Source organism: Haliotis cracherodii, unplaced genomic scaffold (genome assembly GCF_022045235.1).
Source record: "Haliotis cracherodii isolate W230 unplaced genomic scaffold, xgHalCrac1.p SCAF_18, whole genome shotgun sequence".
Lineage (NCBI taxonomy): Eukaryota > Metazoa > Mollusca > Gastropoda > Lepetellida > Haliotidae > Haliotis > Haliotis cracherodii.
The window spans coordinates 8,441,541-8,461,606 of NW_027266273.1; the positions used below are offsets into that span (position 1 = coordinate 8,441,541).

Here is a 20,066-nt window from a genome sequence, read left to right on the forward strand (position 1 = left end):
TTGACCGTGTAGTCTAGCTAACACCAGGTGAAAATAAGAGTTAATGTTTTCTCTGCAGAGTCCCTACCTTATCACCAGTGATGAAGTCATGGAGAGAAAAATTCAGGTGTCAGGAATCCGGCGCCTAGGCCGACCAGCGCCACCCAGGAGGGCCTTGTCCCAGTCCACAGGTTCAGTGCAGTCCATGGAAAAAGAGTCCACAGTTTGACCACTCAAGGCTACATAGCTTACTTTCATGAAAGACAAGAAGTGGGTATTTGTTGTCACCATGTCGTTTGTGCAATGATTGGTTTTGCAAACGTAAAACATTGAAGTACTGTTAGCTCCATGTCAGACAAGCACAAACTACAGGGGGCCAGATTGCATGTAGATTTATTGCACCTCTGCTGGAGGAGTGTTCATGTTGGGCAAAATGGCCACATTTCTGTGGAGTCATCACAAATCTTGAGCAAGCATGGCCCACTGGTCTAAGGAGTTGAAATTTGCTTGACGGAGTTGTGTCCCTTTACCTTGCCAAATCTGCTGATGATGGGGTAAAATCCTATATTCATCTTCATTATCCTTCATCCATCAGCTGTTTTCCAGGTTTGTGGTTTTCTACAGGGTGGTAGACATCAGTGACCTGCAGCACTCCAGGCTTTCTTCCACCAGTAAGCTGACATGCTGGGATATTACTGAAGTAATGTTCAGACATTAATCACAAATCACTCACTCATCACAAGTGTTTGTCTGTATGATAATAGACTGAAATTTAGTCCCTAAAATAAAGGTATCTTATCTAAAAAATGTATATCAATATAAAGAATAAAATCCAAATGAAGCCCAGAACAATCCTCAGCAGAGGCAATCTAGACTTGCCAAAGTATTCTAGACTTAAGTTAGACTCCTTTTTAAATTGTTTCTTTAGGTACTGGAAGACAGACTAGTACAATAACTGTAATTATCTATTACCCATTCTCAATTACCAATGGTACAGATGCTGATTTTTGTCAAGACAAAAAACAAAGTATTATAATCAAAACCTGTTGAAAAATGTATTTTATGGAAATGTTTTTTGAGGAAATCAAAAAAAATATATTTGAAATTGGAATTGTTATTTTTTCTACTTTTTCAACCCACCGACCTGAAATTTTTAAGCACCCCCACCCTCCAAAATAAATAAAACTGACATTACAATATTCGCTGCAATAATTTCCCAAATTTACACAACGAGTTAAATTTGATGTCCGAGATCAAACAGGAGAGAAGAAAAATTTAGTTCAAACATTGATGCAAATAAAACTTGTGTGACAATCATGAGAGAAGTCTACAGAGTACTAGCCTGTAAGTGTAACAGTCTGTTGTCGTTATGTAGTCATTTATCTATGCAGTATGATGTCAAAATGAAATGAATAGTGATTGAAGGATAGCGGTAGTTACAGTATGGATTGAGCATAAATGTAGTATTGATATTACATAGGTGCAGTATGTGATATAGCATAGGTGCAGTATTTGATATAGCATAGGTGCAGTATTTGATAAAGCATAGGTGCAGAACTTAAAACACTAATGATGCAGCTTGGATCTGGAATGAGTGAGGAGTGGTGAGGTGAAATGGGGTTCAATGTCGCATCCAAGTTTATTGCACTTATACAGCGACATGTGTGTTTGTGACTGCTTGTACTAATCTGGACTAATGCCGATTTCAATTGTGCTATCGCACTGAGATACGTTGCTGCAGTTTAACATGATTACCCTACTCAGACACAATATACTGACTCTGAGCCGACCAGTCCTTGTTTTAGCCCTTTAATGCTGAGCGCCAGACAGGGTAACAACAAGTAACATCTTTTGGTATGACAGGGCCAGGGATCGAACCCTGGACCTTCCGCTCTCTGGGCGGATGCTCTACCACTAGACCATGAAGGCAGTCTCATCTGGAATGGATAGAGCAAGGATGCATTATACATGTAGTAATGACATAGATGCAGTGTTTGATATAACATAGATGCAGGATATATAACAGCATAGGTACAGTATTCGATACGGCATAGATCTAGTATTGATATACCGTATTCGACGTAATTAGTGCCCTGCTCTACTAAGTGCCCACTATGGTATTTGCTAAGCATGCACATTGTATTATTTGTAAGAGACATATATCTCTAAGGGGTAAAATACGGACACAGATCCTTTTCTGCATTCACCATACCACAAAATTTACGATCCTTTAATTCTGTTTTTTAACGAAGATTGCATTCTAATAAGCGCCCCCTTTTCTGATTTTGAGAGCGCCCTGGGCACTTATTACATCGAATACGGTAGCATTGATGTAAAATTGATGAAGCATTTTTGCAGTGTTCATTCGAAATAAAGTATTCGATATAACATTGATGCAGTATTGTTATAGCATAGAAGCTGTATTGATGTAGAATTATTGCAGTATTCAATCAAGATGCAGTATTCAAAATAGCATAGACGTAACATATAGATCTATTATTGATACACAGCATGGCCCTAGTTTTGATATAGCATAGATGCAGTTTTAGCACAGCATATATATGTCTAGCATGAATATTGTTTAGATATACATAAGCTGTACAAAATATATTTGAAAATGTTTCAGAATATTTAAGTACCAGTGCATTGAGGGTTCAGCGTACAGCAGGGTATTTGTGTATACTAGGGATGCATCAATGAGGCAAAGAGTCTTGTACTGCAAGGCAAGGCTCCTCATTCAATACTGGGGGCACGGGTGGCCCAGTCCAGTCGTCTAAGGCGCTGCGATATCGCTGTGCAGAGTTGCGTCTCTTTGGCACGCCAGAAACCTGTGATTGTGGGTTTGAATCCTGGTTCGCCCGACTATGTTTCTAGGTTTGTCAGCACCATACCCCTGCTCGTTGGTTTCACCGAAGTGGTAAATTTCTGAGACCTGCATCACTTCGGGCTTTCCTCCCACATTAACCTGACACGCCGTGATATGACTGGAATACTGTTAAAAGCGGCGTTAAACCCAACTCATTCACTCACTCACTCACTCATTCAATACTTTGTGATGCAAGGGTTGTATTGGGTACAAATTTCTAACTATTGTACAGTAAAAACCTAAATGTGAATACCAGTCTAAATATCCAGAACAGAAATCGATGCAGCCTTGATATTGTGTCAGATGTATCCTTATGTACAACAAGTGAATACCCTCTACCACAGTAAGTTGTTATTATGCTATAGATCTATTGCCTATTCAGTGTCGAATAAAGATTGAATACAGCACATATAAAACGGACACCAGATTGAACAAAATTGTTTATTGTAAAACTATACTGTGTTCAATCAGTGGCTTTGATATAACAGCGTTCCACAAATTACCTACAAAGCATGTACTGAAATCGATGTTGAATTTTGCATCCAACCCAGACCCGAATACTCCTCTATAAACATCAATTTAGTCATTTTGTTTGAGATGTAAATGAGTGATTCTCATGTGAAAGAAATTCAATTCAATCGCAAGTGACTTGACATATGACAAGGAATATCATGGATAACATCTTTATTGTAGATGCACTTTTCATGACTTCGTGCTTTTCCATCATTGACTGGATGAAGGGGCATGAAGTGACCCTGAAACGTCGAGTACATAAAGTAAAGTTTTGTTTGTTTGTTTGTTTGTTTGTTTGTTTGTTGTTTAAAGCCGCACTCAGCAATATTCCAGCTATATGACGGCGGTCTGTAAAATAATCGAATCTGGACCAGACAATCCAGTGATTGACATCATGAGCATTGATCCACGCAATTAGGATCGATGACATGTATCAACCAAGTCGGCAAGCCTGCCCACCCAATCCTGTTAGTCGCCTATTACGACAAGCATAGTCGCCTTTTACGGCAAGTATGGGTTGCTGAAGACCTATTCTACCCCGGAATCTTCACGGGTCACATAAAGTAAAGAGGTGAGGTGAAATGGGGTTTCACATCATGTCCTAAATTATTGCGCTAATATAGCGACATGCATGCACATGTGTATGTGTGTGGTCGCTTGTACTAGTCCGGACTAATGCCGATTTATAGTGCCGATTTATAGTGCCGATTTATAGTGCCATCCCACTGAGATACCATGCTGCAGTTGAAAATGAATACCCCACCCACAGTATACTGACTCAGCTAACCAGTCATTGTTTAAACCCCTTAAAGGGCAAGTTCACACGGAAATGAACCTTTTTTTCTTGTACTTTTTCCACATTAAAAGTGTTAACATAGAAGTGTCATAGACAAAAATATAAAAACATCATATTTAATTAACATATTTTTTGCACTAAAACGATTTATATTTTTCACATTTACCAAGTGTTCTATTTCCATAACAAAAACACCATGGCTTATGTCCCTTGCAATATGACGTCATTGGTGCCAATTGATAAACATTATGACGTCATCATGCTTTGTTAGAGCCGCTTCACGTGGTGTAGGTACAGTTTTGTGATTCTAGCATCTCAGATGCCAGCCAGAATTGTGTTATGCTGAGTCACCACTGCGCCGGAGTGTGTCGTAGACCATGTTGTTTTACCGCAAACTGGTCCTTGATATCTTTTGCGTTGAGAATAGACAGGGACCCAGTTGAATTGGCACCAATTACGTCATAATCTAAGGGGGATAACTCAGGCCTATTTCGCTCATAAAACGAAGGCCTCATAACGGCATATCACTTTCACACTATTGTGAGCTTCCTACTTTCACTGTGAAAAAAAATGAGTGAATATTTTCAAACACAGATACTAACTAATTCTAAAATTGCGTTTTGTTTAGAAAAAGAAAGAAAGTGATTTTTGCGTGTACACTTCCCCTTTAATGCCAAGCACCAGACAGAGTAACAGCAAGTACAATCTTTAAACGTCTTTTGGTATGAACCCTGGACATTCCGCTCCACCACTAGATCGCTGAGGGGGTCTATAAAGTAAAGAGGTTGTTATCCCTGATACTACCTGTCATATGTACATCCAACATCTCTTTGCCTATACAGACACTCAGTTGACCTGAGTTTGAAATAAATTTGAACATGTGTCAATGTCTGTATATGTTGTATTGAGACAAATTTTGTGTCATTAATTTGTCTCCTCAAAGCGATCTTAGCGCTACGATGATCGTAAACCTATGTTCAAGTATGGGACTTACGATCACCTTAGTGCTAAGATCACTTTGTGGAACAGGGCCCAGATAATTAAGTATTTGACCTATACTTGTCCCCTTAACTTCATTAAACATCCTCCCAATATACACTAATACATCACTATCCTGACTTAAGTGTTTATTCGACAGGTTTTGTATTAGTTTGTAAGTTGGTTATCTATATATATTTTCTGCTACATATAAATGGCTTGCTTGAAATGGCTTGAAGCTTTTGCTTATTTAACTCAGCTCAGGGTTTGCGTTGTGTTTTCAGTCAAACTGTTGAGAGATGTTCGTAGCAAGAGGCAATAGACTTGCCTTATCACTGCATATTTTGGTGCAGCCATATACTATTTTCTCAGAATATTCGTGTCATTGGGTGAAATGAGGTTCAATGTTGGGTTCAAAATTATTTCAAAATTATTTTACTTTCCCATATATTTTCGAAGTGCATGCACTTTTAAAAGGGTGGGTGCACAATTAAGATCTATTTATTGTCTTTGGTGGTAATTTATACAGAAATAAAGATTTTTTTCGAAATAAAAAGGGGGGGTGTGCGCACACACACACACACACACACACACACACACACACACACACACACACACACACACACCTCTGTATCCGCCCATGACTTGTGTGTTGCTGCTTACTTACTTATATTGGAGATTTAACGTGCGCTTTCCGACTTCAAGCGTATGTCACACACAGTGTTGCTGCTGATACTGTGCCGGTTTTATAGTGCTGACCTTCTGAGATACATACCGCATGTTTGGTGAGACACTGCCGCTGGATCAAACCAATGACCTAGCAATCTCTGGACAAACACTCTAACCACTACCGTGGTAGGCTATACAGAAAATGTTTGCCGTTTTTTGTCAAATAACATGTTAATCTCATTGAGTGGCATGACAAAATTATCCTTTTTACTCCTGGCAAATGCCAACTTTGTCATGTTGCGAGAAGTTTCTGCATTACTGAGATATTATTTATTTTTCTTAATTTTCCTTTTAAAATGAAAATGGCTACTATATCTAGAAAAAAACTTGAAATTTATGATTATGGATTATGTGCCTCTCAGGGGGAATTGTTTAGGAGCAACTATTCATGCTCACTCTAGCCTGTCTTATTTTATTTGGCTGGCTTACATCTTTAAAAACTAAGACCTTTAGCCAATAGTCCAAAATACCCGTGCTTGGTTTTGCCAAAGTGGTAAACATCTGAGACATGCATCACTTAGGCTTTCTTCCCACATTAAGCCGGCATGCCGTGATATATGACTGTTTGACAGAATCACTATAGTCATATGAAAAAATCGGGTATTGTTTAACTTCTATTGAGTAGTATATTTGTTGATGTGTCCTTGGTCATACAGTGAAACCTTGTCAATCTGCACTAATCTAGTTAATCAGTCAGTGGTTATTTCATCAGGATTAACAAATTTCAAGATCAACATGTCATTTTAATGGAGTAGTCTCCCTTGTTTGCTATGCAGACATAGGCCAGCAGGGTTCAGATTAACAGATGATTGTAATAGAGTAGTCTCCCTTGTGTGGTATGTAGACATAAGTAAACAGGGCAAGATTAACAGGATTTCACTGGTTGTACAGCACAGACATATTATTGAGTGAGTGAGGTAAAATTTAACGTCGCATCAGCATTATTTCAGCCATATAGCGACGAGACCAAGTTAATTTATTCACAATTGAGTGGACATATTATTGACTTCTGTTGCTGTCTATAGAGTTCAGTGACAGAAAATAGTTCACATAAGTTTATTGTTCATCAGACTATAGATAGACCTGTTTATATGCATTGTTATTTACTACTATACTACTCAAAACAAGTTAAAGAACACCCCCAATTGGAAGGCTGTGTATTGCAATACCAGCCAGCCATGGCAGATAACTATAGTCATATGAAAAGAAATCGGGTGCTTCTTAACTTCTTTTGAGTAGCATATATATATATATATATATATATATATATATATATATATATGTATGTATGTATATGGAGAGATGTGTTTTGTATTTTACACCTTTCGATAACTGTAAGTTCCTGATGCCCCACGCATATTTATAAACCTGTTGACAATTTTAGCATGGAATCCAAGGTATTATAAGATATGCCTTTGTGGAAATATTTTTTCTTGTCCTATTTAATCGTTCTTTGTTAAAAAGGAAACAGTAGATGTTTTAGGTTAAAATTTTTTATTTTGCTTTGTGCTCAAAACAGTGTTTTTTGTATGATGGTTTAAGGAATGACTTTAAAAAGGTCCTTTGCAGAATCAAAATATGAAGAAGGACCTATGAGAAGGATAATAGTACCCAGGAATGTTTTTGAGAAGAATTTTGGGTTTGATATTATTTTTTTTATATCTTACCACGATAGTTTTTACTTGGTGCCTTGTTTTTAATATTATCAAAATACCTCACCAATAATTAATTGTGAGGACTTTGTATATAAGAAATGTTCCAGTGATTTCTCAGGAATGTCACACATTGGGTGCAGATGAGGTGAATGTGCTTGGCCTCCTGTTCAGCCGATCAAACATGCATGTTAAAGTCTGGGAATTAAGTATTCAGGTAAAGGCTGTACTGTAAGTTTATAATTTGAAACTACCCGTGAAGATACGGGGTAGAATAGGTCTTCAGCAACCCATGCTTGCCGTAAAAGGCGACTATGCTTGTCGTAAGAGGCATCTAACGGGTTCAGGTAATCAGGCTGGCTGACATGGTTGATGCATGTCATCGTATCCCAAATCCGTAGATTGATGCTCATGATATCAATCACTGGATTGTCTGGTCCAGACTCAATTATTTACAGACCGTCTTCGTATAGCTGGAATATTGCTGAGTGCGGCCTTAAATAACAACGAACAAAACAAACATCATCATAGGAAACAAATTTGGTGATCAGTATTGTCTGCTGATTTTGTACCCAGCAGGTGAGGCCACACTCTATTTTTGCTAACTTTACAGGTTTTTTAAAATAAATTGAACTGGTTTAATGTGGGGGGAGGGCCAACAACACAGCTGTTGCTTTAAGCGATGCAAGCCTGATGAATCAACCAGGAATACTGTCGTGCATCTATGCATCCTATCAATTTCAGGAACAACAATATATGTTATGTTGACTCCCATGTTTAATATATGTCAACTTCGGTGAGTCCTTGTTTAGAAAATAATTGTTTGGTGCAAAATGCTATCAGCTTTTTAAGCAGGATTAAAAAAGGAGCAAATTCTATAAAAAAAATATCCCCATTTCAACAGTATTATAAGTTGGCAGATTGATTAAGCGTGTGGCCTGAACTGCATCCTGAACACTGCTTCATTGCTGAACTCTCAACTGTAACATTTTACCTCCTTATGGATCTATGCTCACACTATTGACCACTGGTTTGTTTATCTGCTCAGGACGGAACCTGCACCATGGATGTTCCAGACTGTGTTAAGAAGGGTTATGTGCAAGGAATGTTTTAACCTGTGTTCTTTTATGTGAAAAAGTGTTTGAAAAAGGTTTTTTTTGCAAACATTGTTTAATTCTGTATTTAGAATGTGTATATTTCAAATTTGCTGCCAGCTTTGTGCTCAGTGTTGTTTTGTAGGCAAGACCAGACCAGTTATTTGGACTGTTAGAGGTTTATTTTTTAATTGAAAATTTGATAATTTCATGCCTTTTCATTCTGGCATATTGATTTTAAGAGCTTTTGCAAGGCATGCTTTATAAGCGGTTTGTTTTTATTACATTTTTTACATTGTAACTCGTTCAAAGTGTCAATTTTAATGATAAATCTTGCTTGATCTTAGTTGTTTTATTGATACATTTTAATTGTCTATAGGGACACTGAACAACTGTTTTTTTCTTTTTGATAATGCATGCAGTTCCTCAGGGGTTGGAACTGGTTTTTTTGACTGAAAGGGATCTATGCCATTTCTCACAATCATGCTCATACTTTGACAGCAGATCTCCTGAAGGGTGTAACCCTTCACACTATCTCAAACATTTGTCGGGGCAGGGTGGCCCAGTCGTCTAGGTGCCAGAATTCATTGTGCAGAGTTGCTTCCCTTAGGTGTGCCAGGAAACTGTGATAGTGGGATCGAATCCCATTCCACCCTAGTTATGTTTTTAGGTTTGTCAGCACATGCCAGAGTTTCAGCAAAGTAGTAAACGTCTAAGAACTGCACCATTTAAGATCTTCCTCCGAGATAAAGCTGACATGCCGTGACGTGCCCAAGATTTAAATAGGATAGGACCAAACCTCTAGGACCTAAGGATCCCCTTAATTTTGAACATTGTACAAATGAAGTGTTGTTCAAAGCAGCGTTACGCTCACTCAAACATGTCATCTCATGAGCACATACATGTTTTTCGTAAGATGCGACTAACGGGATCAGATGGTTTGGCTCACTGACTTGGTTGATGCATGTCATCATATCCCATTCTCATGATGTCAATCACTGGATTCTCTGATTATTTACAGACCGCTGTCATAAAGCTGGAATATTGCTGAGTGTGGCGTTAAACAACAAACAAATTCTGTACATCTTGAAAGTAACGCAAGCTTGATCGTTCTTTAACATAACTTTGGAGGAACAGGAAAAAATAATTAAATTCTGTGTCTTTTTGTCTATGTTAATGAAAAGGCATCATACTCTTCCTATGCTGGGAGATCCAAGAACTTTTAGGGGTTCTCATTTTCGGGTTTGGGGAGGGGTTTTATTTATTTATTGTAGACTTTGTTCAAATTATGTACCTTCCGTGGGTTAGTGGATGTGGGGTTCCATTCTCAGTTTTTTCCTACAGCTAAGTAGATCAGATAAGGATAGAGACAATGGTTTCATTAATGCAAAGGTGTTTAGGGGGCGTAATGTCTCAGGAGGCCCCCTCCTTGGAACCGCCACTGGGAGTGGTCAGCATACATGTGCTGTCTCAACACAGCATGAGGTTTAAATAGGAAAGGAATGAAGTACAAGGGTAACCATATATTGGGGTGGAGTGGGGAGACCAACCATTTAATAATTGGAGGGGATGTTCAATAGAGACAGTAGATCTTTTCAGTCAGTTCTTCAAAAACATTTCTTTCTGTGAAAGGCGAAGCTCATCAATATTAATTTTTTTAATTTTTAAGGACTTCAGACATGTACTGCAAACAATAATATTTTTTCAATTTTTTTCTGGAGACAATTTTTTTTTCACAAAGCCCCATCCCCTTAATTCACTTGCAAAATAGTCCTTCAGTTAGGATATAGTGTACCAGTTAGTTTGATGAGGAAGCAAGCAGCCTTGTGGTGCAATGTCACTGTTTCATGTGTCTGTCTTAGGAACAACAAAAGTTGTGCTGATGGCTTGTCAATTGTGATACAGAATCACATAAATTAAACTCCTTGACTGAATCCTGTCCTTATTTTCCATAAGAATACCTGCATATTATTCCTTGTATTTGATGCCCTGGTTGCGGACATTGCACAAATCTGTTCTGAACATCCATCAGTTGATGGTGTGGAATTAATGATGTCGACTGCTATGATCTCATGTACATACGTGTGTATTAACTGTATATCATTAACACCTCACACTGTATATCAGTTTCATATATCGGTGTATATCAGATAGAATGATGGAATTTACATATTAACAATAACTGGCATGCCTTTGGAGGACTGACTTCTTTGTATGGTACTTGTTCTATAATTGTACATGGAAGATTTTCTCTATGCAGACTCAACTGTGTAAGAAGCATTACATTTTCAATGTAATGTCAATAAATGGTTATTTTTGTAGAAAGTGCTTTGTTGTTATTGATTTGGTATGACTGGATCAGAGGGGTTCAACAATCTTTACATTTTCACATTCATTCTAAAAACGTCCTGTCCTGGTGGCTTTCACAATAGTGATATCACTTTCCTCCCACATCAAGCTGACATGTGGTGATGTGTCTGTGATACTGTTCAAGGCTGCATGAAGACCCGTGAAGGTCCGGGGAAGAATAGGTCTTCAGCAACCCATGCTTGTTGTAAAAGGCGACTAACGGGATTGGGTGGTCAGGCTCGCTGACTTGGTTGATGCATGTCATCGATTCCAATTGCGTGAATTGATGCTCATGATGTCAATCACTGGATTGTCTGGTCCACACTCGATTATTTACAGACTGCCGTCATATAGCTGGATTATTGCTGAGTGCGGCGTCAAACAACAAACAAACAAGGCTGAATGAAACAAGCTCCCTGAACAAACCTGCTGAATTAATGAGCGCAGTTGTTGTGCAAAAACATGGCTATTTGAATCATTAAATTGATAAAATTTGTAGATTGCATGTTACATGTACCTGATGTTGGTAAAACTTCCACCCACTATCCCTGCCTCAACTTTTTTAAAAAGTCATAATCCCTATCAAGAAGTATGGAAGTAATAAAAAAGCATTTATGAAGGGTTAGGGATATGTTACCCTAATTCTGGCAAAGTGTGAGTCAGGGCTACGGTTGGACATCTTTCCCTGACGTTGTGTTGTGGTAAGAATACGAGGGCTGGTCAAAAAGTTCTTAGCTTGATTAACTTTTAACTAGGGACCATAAAAAAGTGAACTAGTCAATGTAGTTCATTGTTTGGGTAGTTTATTACAAGTGTATTTGGTCTGTTGAGGCTGTTTCTATATTAGTGACAGCCAATTTAACATGATCGGGGTCAAAAATGAAAAAGAACAAGTACCGAGCAGTCAACAAGGTTTTAACTGAGAGAAAAGTACTCAATCCACAGAATGGCACCATTCCACTTCAAGATCAGTGAATAAAAAGTATTGCCACTGTATTCTTGGTGCAAAGGGTGTGATCATTGAGAAAGTCAAATGGTAATTTGCTTCATTGCCTGTGAGATTATATGAAAGAAAAGCGGTGAGGAATGCTGACTGCTGGAGTTCTACTATTTCATGACAATGCCCCTTGTCACACCTCTCGACTTGCAAAGGCTCTGCCACAACGTGGGTTCCATACTCGCCATACCTGGCACCAAGTTATTTCAACCTGTTTCCTAAACTGAAAGAATACCTACGTGGAAAGCGCTATGATGTCAAGGATGGTCTCGAAGCTGCAGTGAATGTGTTTTTCAAGGTGTCTTCAGGAAACGTCTTCCTGAATGGAATTGAAAAGCTTCACTATCGATATGAGAAGTGTATTGAAAAGCAGGGAGATTATTTTGAAAACTAAAATTAAAAAACACTTTCACAATTGTTGGTTTTGTTTGTTTGGCTTAGAACGTTTTGACCAGCTCTCGTGCACTCAAACTCAGGCTGTCAATGGTTTATTTACGCCAATCCAACACTGAAATCCCCATCTATAAAGACGTAAGGCAATCAACCAAATCACCGAACCTGACCACCTGATCCATTTAGTCGTCTCTTTCGACAGGCATAGCTTGCTGAGGACATATATCGTCTTACCGAAACCGGTTTCGTTATTAAAGTACTCACGGAAATGAAAAAAAACTGTATTTTCGACCTCAGATCTTAAAAAAATGCAGTTGATATACAAAATATGTAAATATTCAAACAACTAACATAACCAGGTGTAAGTAGATCAAGGTGACCTATGACACCTTGACGACAGGGGAGAACAGGTGCATAATGCCTATAGTCTGTTTCTGCTATGTCAATTTGGACTTAGTTTTATTTTTGAATGTTGAAAGTGCCGACAAATTACCTCCTGTAAAGTACTGTATATTTTGTATTGTTCACTGAGATCAAACTAGCAAATCCAGACTAGTACTTTTCCAGTTGTTTCGTTATTTCGTATTTACAGCTACGTAACACTTTGTGTCGATTTTTAAATTGAGAAAAACAGTTTTTGTTCATTTCCGTGAGTACTTTAACTGTTACATTCTCTACATTTCCTCTGAAACTACACATCCTCTGGAGCTGAAACTTTGTATGAATGGTCCCTCCTATGACGTCTCTAAAAAACTGTTCAATCTGATTATAAATATCACAAGTGGGTGAGATTTACGTGGCTTTTAGCAATATTCCAACAATATCACGACAGGGGACACTAGACCCGTGATGATTCCGGGGTAGAATAGGTCTTCAGCAACCCATACTTGCCTTAAAAGGCGACCAGGTTTGTCGTAAAAGGCGACTAACTGGATCGGGTGGTCAGGCCCGCTGACTTGGTTGATACATGTCATCGATCCCAATTGCGTGGATCGATGCGCATGATGTCAATCACTGGAGTGTCTGGTCCAGACTCGATTATTTTACAGAGCGCCGTCATATAGCTGGAATATTGCTGAGTTCGGCGTTAAACAACAAACAAACAAAGAAACTGATTTCACACTTTGCACCCATTGAAGAATCTAAACAAGGCCTTCGGCATGAGGAGCGAACTCTCGCCACAAGGCTACCCTACCGACCCCCAGCTTCCGTTCATACTTTCTCCGTGAGATAAATATCATGTGGTAGACAACAAAACACAAAAGTAAACACCAGTTCAGTGGTCGATGCTACACATGTGGACATAACCAGTGTAGAGATCCCTCAACACCTCGTCAGAACGCGCAGCCCGGAGTCCAACCATTGTTTGGGATCTATCCAATCCGCGTCTGTCATCTGGCCGGGGCGGCCGACCTTACCTTGTCAGTGTGTCTGCAATGGCCATGTAACTGATATTCTATACTAACAAATGAGTTGTATGGTCATGTGTTGCAATACACGTACACGAGACTACACCGTAGACGACCCGTTAAGATCCGGGGTAGAATAGGTCTTCAGCAACCCATGCTTGCCGTAAAAGGCGACTATGGTTAAATTGTCGTAAGAGGCGACTTACGGGAACGAGTGGTCAGGCTCGCTGACATGATTGATGCACCCCATCATCCCAATTGCGTGGATCGATGCTCATGATATTAATCACTGGGTTGTCTGGTCCAGTCTCGATTATTTACGGACCGCCGTCATACAGTTGGAATATTGCTGAGTGCGGCGTTAAACAACAAACCAACCAACAACCAACCATAACGTCGAACTTTAAGCACACCAAATGAAACTCGGACAGAAGATGACGACCAGCTTCTTGACTGTCTCACACTCCCGGAATCATATCAATTTCACTTCCGCCTCGCCATTACTGTAATGCTTAGCACTGAATGAAGCAACCTTAGATTTTCTACTGGTTCAGGAATCTCCCATCTCAAAGGGGCTCTTGTTCAGTTTAAATGGAGTTGTTTGTTTCTATCAAAATAGAGACCAAGCGTTAGTCTAACCAACCTCGCGATAACCCGAAATGTGAGCCCTGGGGATGCCTGGCGTGCAACAATGCAAAAAATATCGAAGGGGAATCGCAAATGAGAATGATATCAAACAATTTTTAGGGAAGTACCCATTACAGTTGTACAGAAATATCTGCACCATCTCTACGAGCTAAAGCAGATGATAAGGGATCGGAGCATAGCGAGAGCTGAGGAGCAGCACCTTCCACGATTATCAGTAGGGTGAACTACTGACTTCAGAAAAAGTAGAAAGAGTTTTAGTGTCACACTTATAAATCACAATATAACAAAAGAAAACGAAGGAAAAAAATATTAAGAAGAATTTGGCATATTGAAACAGGCCACTTGTTGAGCACCTATCAGCTCAAGGGAGAGATTACTTGAAAGTCTAGTTTGATGATTTTGATGAAACAGAACCATCTGGCTGCGATTCACTGCTGATGATGAGGATGTTGATGTGACAATGAGCTATGACACGAATGAAAATGAGTGATATGGTGATATTGTAAAAAACACGATGTGCAAGCCGTTATGTTCTCACACAAAGTTTAGTATAGACAGATGTGTTACAGTTTGCTGAGTACGAAATTGCCGACAGCACGTTTTTTCCGCAGTTAAATTTAATGAGTGCAGTACCCTATTCAGGCCGCGCTGACTTGTGGTGAACTGGCACGTGCGCACCACCTTCCTTAATGCGGTAAACATTTAACAAGTGTCATGCATTTCAGGGTTTTAAATCAAACTAAAACTGAATTAACAACTAACAACATACCGGGAAGATAAAATAATATAAACCAAATATGATATGAATACCCCACTCAGACACAGTATACTGACTCCGAGCAGATCAGTCCTTGTTTTAGCCCCTAATGCCGAGCGCCAGGCAGGTTAACAACAAGCTTTAAACAACGAACCCTGAACCTTCCGCTCTCCGGGCGGACGCTCTACCACTAGCCCATAAAGATCGGGGTAGAATGATATAGGTGAGTGAGTGAGTGAGTGAGTTGGGTTTAACGCCGCTTTTAACAGTATTCCAGTTATATCACGGCGTGTCAGCTTAATGTGGGAGGAAAGCCCGAAGGGATGCAGGTGTCGGACATTTACCACTTCGGTGAAACCCACGAGCACGGGTATGGTGCTGACAAACCTAGATAAATAGTCGGGGCGAACCGGGATTCAAACCCACAATCATAGGTTACTGGCGTGTCCAAGGGACTGCACAGCGAATTGTGGCGCCTTAGACGACTGGGCCACCCGTGCCCCCGAATGGTATAGGTCTTGTCGTAAGAGGCGACTAACGGGATCAGGGGGTCAGGCTCGCTGAAATGGTTGATGCATGTCATCATATCCCAGTTGCGTAGATCGAAACTCATGATGTCAATCACGGCATTGTCTGGTCCATACTTGATTATTTACACCCCGCTGTCATGTAGCAGGAATATTGTCGAGTGCGGCGTTAATCAACAAACAAACAAATGCTCAACCACTAGACCACGGAGGCGGTCGTTGAGGCTGTAGCATGGTTTATGTCTTGCATGACTTATTAGAATGACGATATTACCTATGTTTGTCAGTTTGTTTTTAACGCTGCATTCAGCGGTATTCCAGCTACCGTATTTCCTCCATTGGGTGCCCGAGCGTCTTAATTTCGCGCAAGCCGTCGACCTCGGAAGCCATTCTGTTTAATGCAGGCAACTCACTACCTTACCGATCCAAATTCTGAAGTCACGCAAAGGGTACATTTGCAGGAAGCTGTCATTATCACATCATACGAAGACACGCAAGTCACAGAGCCTGACCATCCGATACATGTGGCTGTCTTTCACGACCACCATAAATTGCTGGGGACATGTTCTAACCCGGATAACTTTATATATTCATAGTTTGCGTTCAAGGTGGGACAAGCTGTTCAGGTGTTCTGAGGCGCCGCCATTCTTTGTGCATACACTCTGACCTGGATATATTAACCTGTATTTGATTTATTCCACAAATTTATTCTCGAAAACACCGCTCTCGCACAAACGGAACATGTGTGCCCAGCGGTCTAATTGCGAAGCGCATCAATTCGCAGTAGATATTACCCCCCTTAGCCGTGCCAGAATCTGATAGTTTGTTCATTACGCAAATTCCAGGCATTTACTCAATTCCTGTCTATTGACGGTCGGCACTATAAGCTAACTCGTGGGCTACTCGAACGTTGTAAATGTCTACGACCTGTGTCATTTGGCTTTCCACCTTCACGAAGCATACGTCAGACACCCCATGGCATACACGCACGTTAAACCCGATGTTCTTACAGTTTGTTTGTTGATAATTGAATAACCCCCCAAAAAAACAATAATCAAGCAATATGATAGCGGTCTGTAAAGAATCGAATCTGGACCAAACAATCAAGGTCAACGCAATTGGGATACAATGATATGCATCAACCAAGTCAGAGAGCCTGACCATCCGATCTCGTTAGTCGCCTCTTGCGATAAGCACGGGTTGCTGAAGACCAATTATGAACTGGATTTTCACGGTACACACATTTTCACACTTCTTTAACAGAACAATTTTCAATTATATTTGGTTTTGTTCATGTGATGCTAAATAACGTACACGTGTTGCATCGTACGGGATAACGTTTCTATTTATCAAACGCTTCAAAAATAATTCTTCAAAAACCAATTACATTTTTCCATACTAATGTATTTATATTTCATAAACATATGGCCGATTATCTTCTATTTGAACTGAAAAAGCATGAGGAAAATGCCATCCCATAAACCAGAATTACAATTACACGATCCAGTGGTTAGAGGTGATGTCCCATGAATGAATATGCACTGGGCGAGGTGTTTTGTGGAAGCAAATATGTTCATGACTTTATTGGTGTAAATGGCAAATTTTCAAAGCATAAAAATACAACACTGACACAAGTCAAATGGACCAGCTATGCACCAGTTTCATCTAGATTTGCCTTATCTGCTTACAATAAGTGACACCACAGATTCCATTTGCGTAAGTATTATATCCTGCTTTTTATATTCGACAATAAATGAAGTGTTTAGGACAGGGAAAAGACGGTATCCTTCCGGGAACCAGAGCGTTTAATGACAAAACTAACACATTTTGGAATAACTTTAATCTAATATACAGTAAACTATGTTTATAACGAACACGCTTATAACGAACTGACGGATACGACGAACTTCCTTTTTTGTCCCGACTATTTGCTGTAGCTACGCTGTATATATGCATAACGAACTACGGCTAAAACGAACTAAAAATAGTTATCCCTTTGAGTTCGTTATAACCGTAGTTTACTATATGTTGATCTCAAATGGCACTTACAAAAGCAAACTAGTTAATATGCAGCATATTTTCAAAATGACAAAAGTGACGTGTACTGCCAAAAAGGACGCTTCTTGTATCGCTGACACCATATACATTCCAAGTTTATACGTTAGACCATATGAATAAGCAGGGATATGATTTTGTTGTTGTTTATTGTCTCTATAGATGTTTTATTTTTACTATGAAATATGTATATGGGCCTGAAATGTTTGGGTGTTGCAATGATGTTACAATTACAGCGTACGTTATTCACATAAATGTTAACAATGTTTATGATATTGTTTAGTTAAATATTATTTATATAGATCGAGGCCAATATAGTTATCAGTATACATATGGTACGTATTAAAATTATACACTTTTTATAATTTGATTTATTCATTGTTTTGTAGCATAACGAGAACAAAAACCATGTCATGTGCACCTAATAACAGTTCATATTTGTTACTTCACTGGTCTCATCAATCAGTGCTTCGTGTAGCTTTCAGACAACGCTTTCATTTTGTCATCACGTCGACCTGAACAGTCTGTGACCGGACGTGACGTCATAGCCCTGGAAGGTCAAGGCTGTTGGTATAAAGTTTGTGAATGGCGGTAAGAAGTTTATGAAAGTTGCTATCCCGGGGGTTTTGTCAGAGAAAGGTTTCGGGTAAGTGAAATTTGAAACAGTCTCTTTTCAATTCATACCAAGATATCTTCCGGACAAGTGTTTGTTTATATTATTGGATGGGGTCCATGGATGTACGAACTTGCAGCAGTCAACAAAATCCGTTTCCAAGCTCTGCATTTAGCATCCGTTTCGTTCGTACTGCTGCAAGTGCTGTAAGTGAACGATACATCGAAACGGATTTTTGACCGCTCTCACTGTTTGCCGACAATGTAAACACATTTCCTCTTAAGTGTAGAGAAACTTTTTTGTTAAATCGGTCAACAACACTTTGCGTATTTAGATGTGCACGGAAATACATCAGGTCTATTTTCATGGATACATATGCACGTGGATAGAAATTAGAAAATACATTATTTTCACATGATGTATATGGATGTCTGTGTTTTGCCCATGGCCAAAACGGATAGTCTCAAATCTTGGGCCAACTTGTCCTCCTCTTTGCCACTCGACTTCCATATTGAAAATTTACGCGTCTCTGTTTCCACGCTTCAGCGTTCCGTTAGGATTTGTCATATCTTGTCTTAATGCAAGACCATATTGCCTACAAACTACATACACACATTAAATAGGTATTTCCAAATGATCATCAAGTGATTGTTAATATGTACGTTTCTGTTGGCATGAATGCACTTAACAAATCTCAGGTCACCAGCTGGTCACGGTTATTGTGCGGTAAATGTTGATCTAAGGGAGACTACTCTTGTTTTCATGGACTTTGTGTCATGTAGTTGTTTTCACAATGGTTTACTGGTTTTAACTTAAAATTCGGGCCATCAATAAATACTAACTGTTACAGAAAAGTGCGGTATAATGTTTGTGATTTTAAAGGACGGTGATTACTGATTATAGAAAAAGCGTATAATTTATAAATTTCAAATCATTCAAACAACCTGGTGGTTTTAATTTTTTAATTGGTTCCAATATATTGCAAATAAGATGCACAAATTCTTATGAAGAATATTAACAATGTAATCAGAGTGAAATAATTTCCTTTAGTTTTGTCAACTGTTACCTACCATTTTTTCTAATCAGGATATATATAATAATTCATAAATTTTGAATGTTGTGGACATCCTGGTGTTGTTATGCATAGTAATGTGGTCACACCCTCACATCAAACAGATTAAGTGGAAGCGCAAAGGGTGTGGCTTTTCATGATAACCAGGGCCTATAATTTGTTTTGAAAAATAGGGGTAGTGAGTTATGAATAAGATATAGTTTTATACCTTAATAGTGGTACTGCTTCACTAGCCCTCTTGCAAAGTTTGGGCACCTTATTAACATTATTTCATTAACTATTACACCTTCAATAGTTTCATATGCATTGACACTCTCATAAAATTAACGATCTAAAAAATGTTGTATTGATTGAGTTAAATTATCTACCGCACCTAATAATGTCTATAAAAACTTACACATAATAATACAGTTTATTCATTCCTCAAAAGATATCAGTCGAAACAGCAGGTTGCACACTGGTATGACTGCATGCTATCTCTTACTGTGCATAACAGATATGGTTGCATGGAACTTTGCATCAGCTGGCAATGGTGAAGGGCCCAACATAAATCCTCGCTTATGTTTGTTTGTTTGTTGTTTAAAGCAGCCCTCAGCAATATTCTAGCTATTGCACCGGGTCTGTAAATAATCAAATCTG

At 39.1% G+C, this 20,066-nt stretch overlaps 1 protein-coding gene across 1 annotated transcript in view; it reads left to right on the forward strand.

Moving 5' to 3' along the window:
• The window catches only part of LOC139465743 (ADAM 17-like protease), a 40,748-nt gene extending 36,417 nt beyond the window's left edge, over nucleotides 1-4,331 (forward strand). Inside the window, exon 22 of the mRNA XM_071247581.1 lies at nucleotides 59-4,331. Coding sequence (XP_071103682.1) covers nucleotides 59-208 — 150 coding nt within the window. The 3' untranslated portion in view covers nucleotides 209-4,331. The remainder of the gene's footprint in view (nucleotides 1-58) is intronic.
• The last annotated feature ends 15,735 nt before the right edge of the window (nucleotides 4,332-20,066 follow it).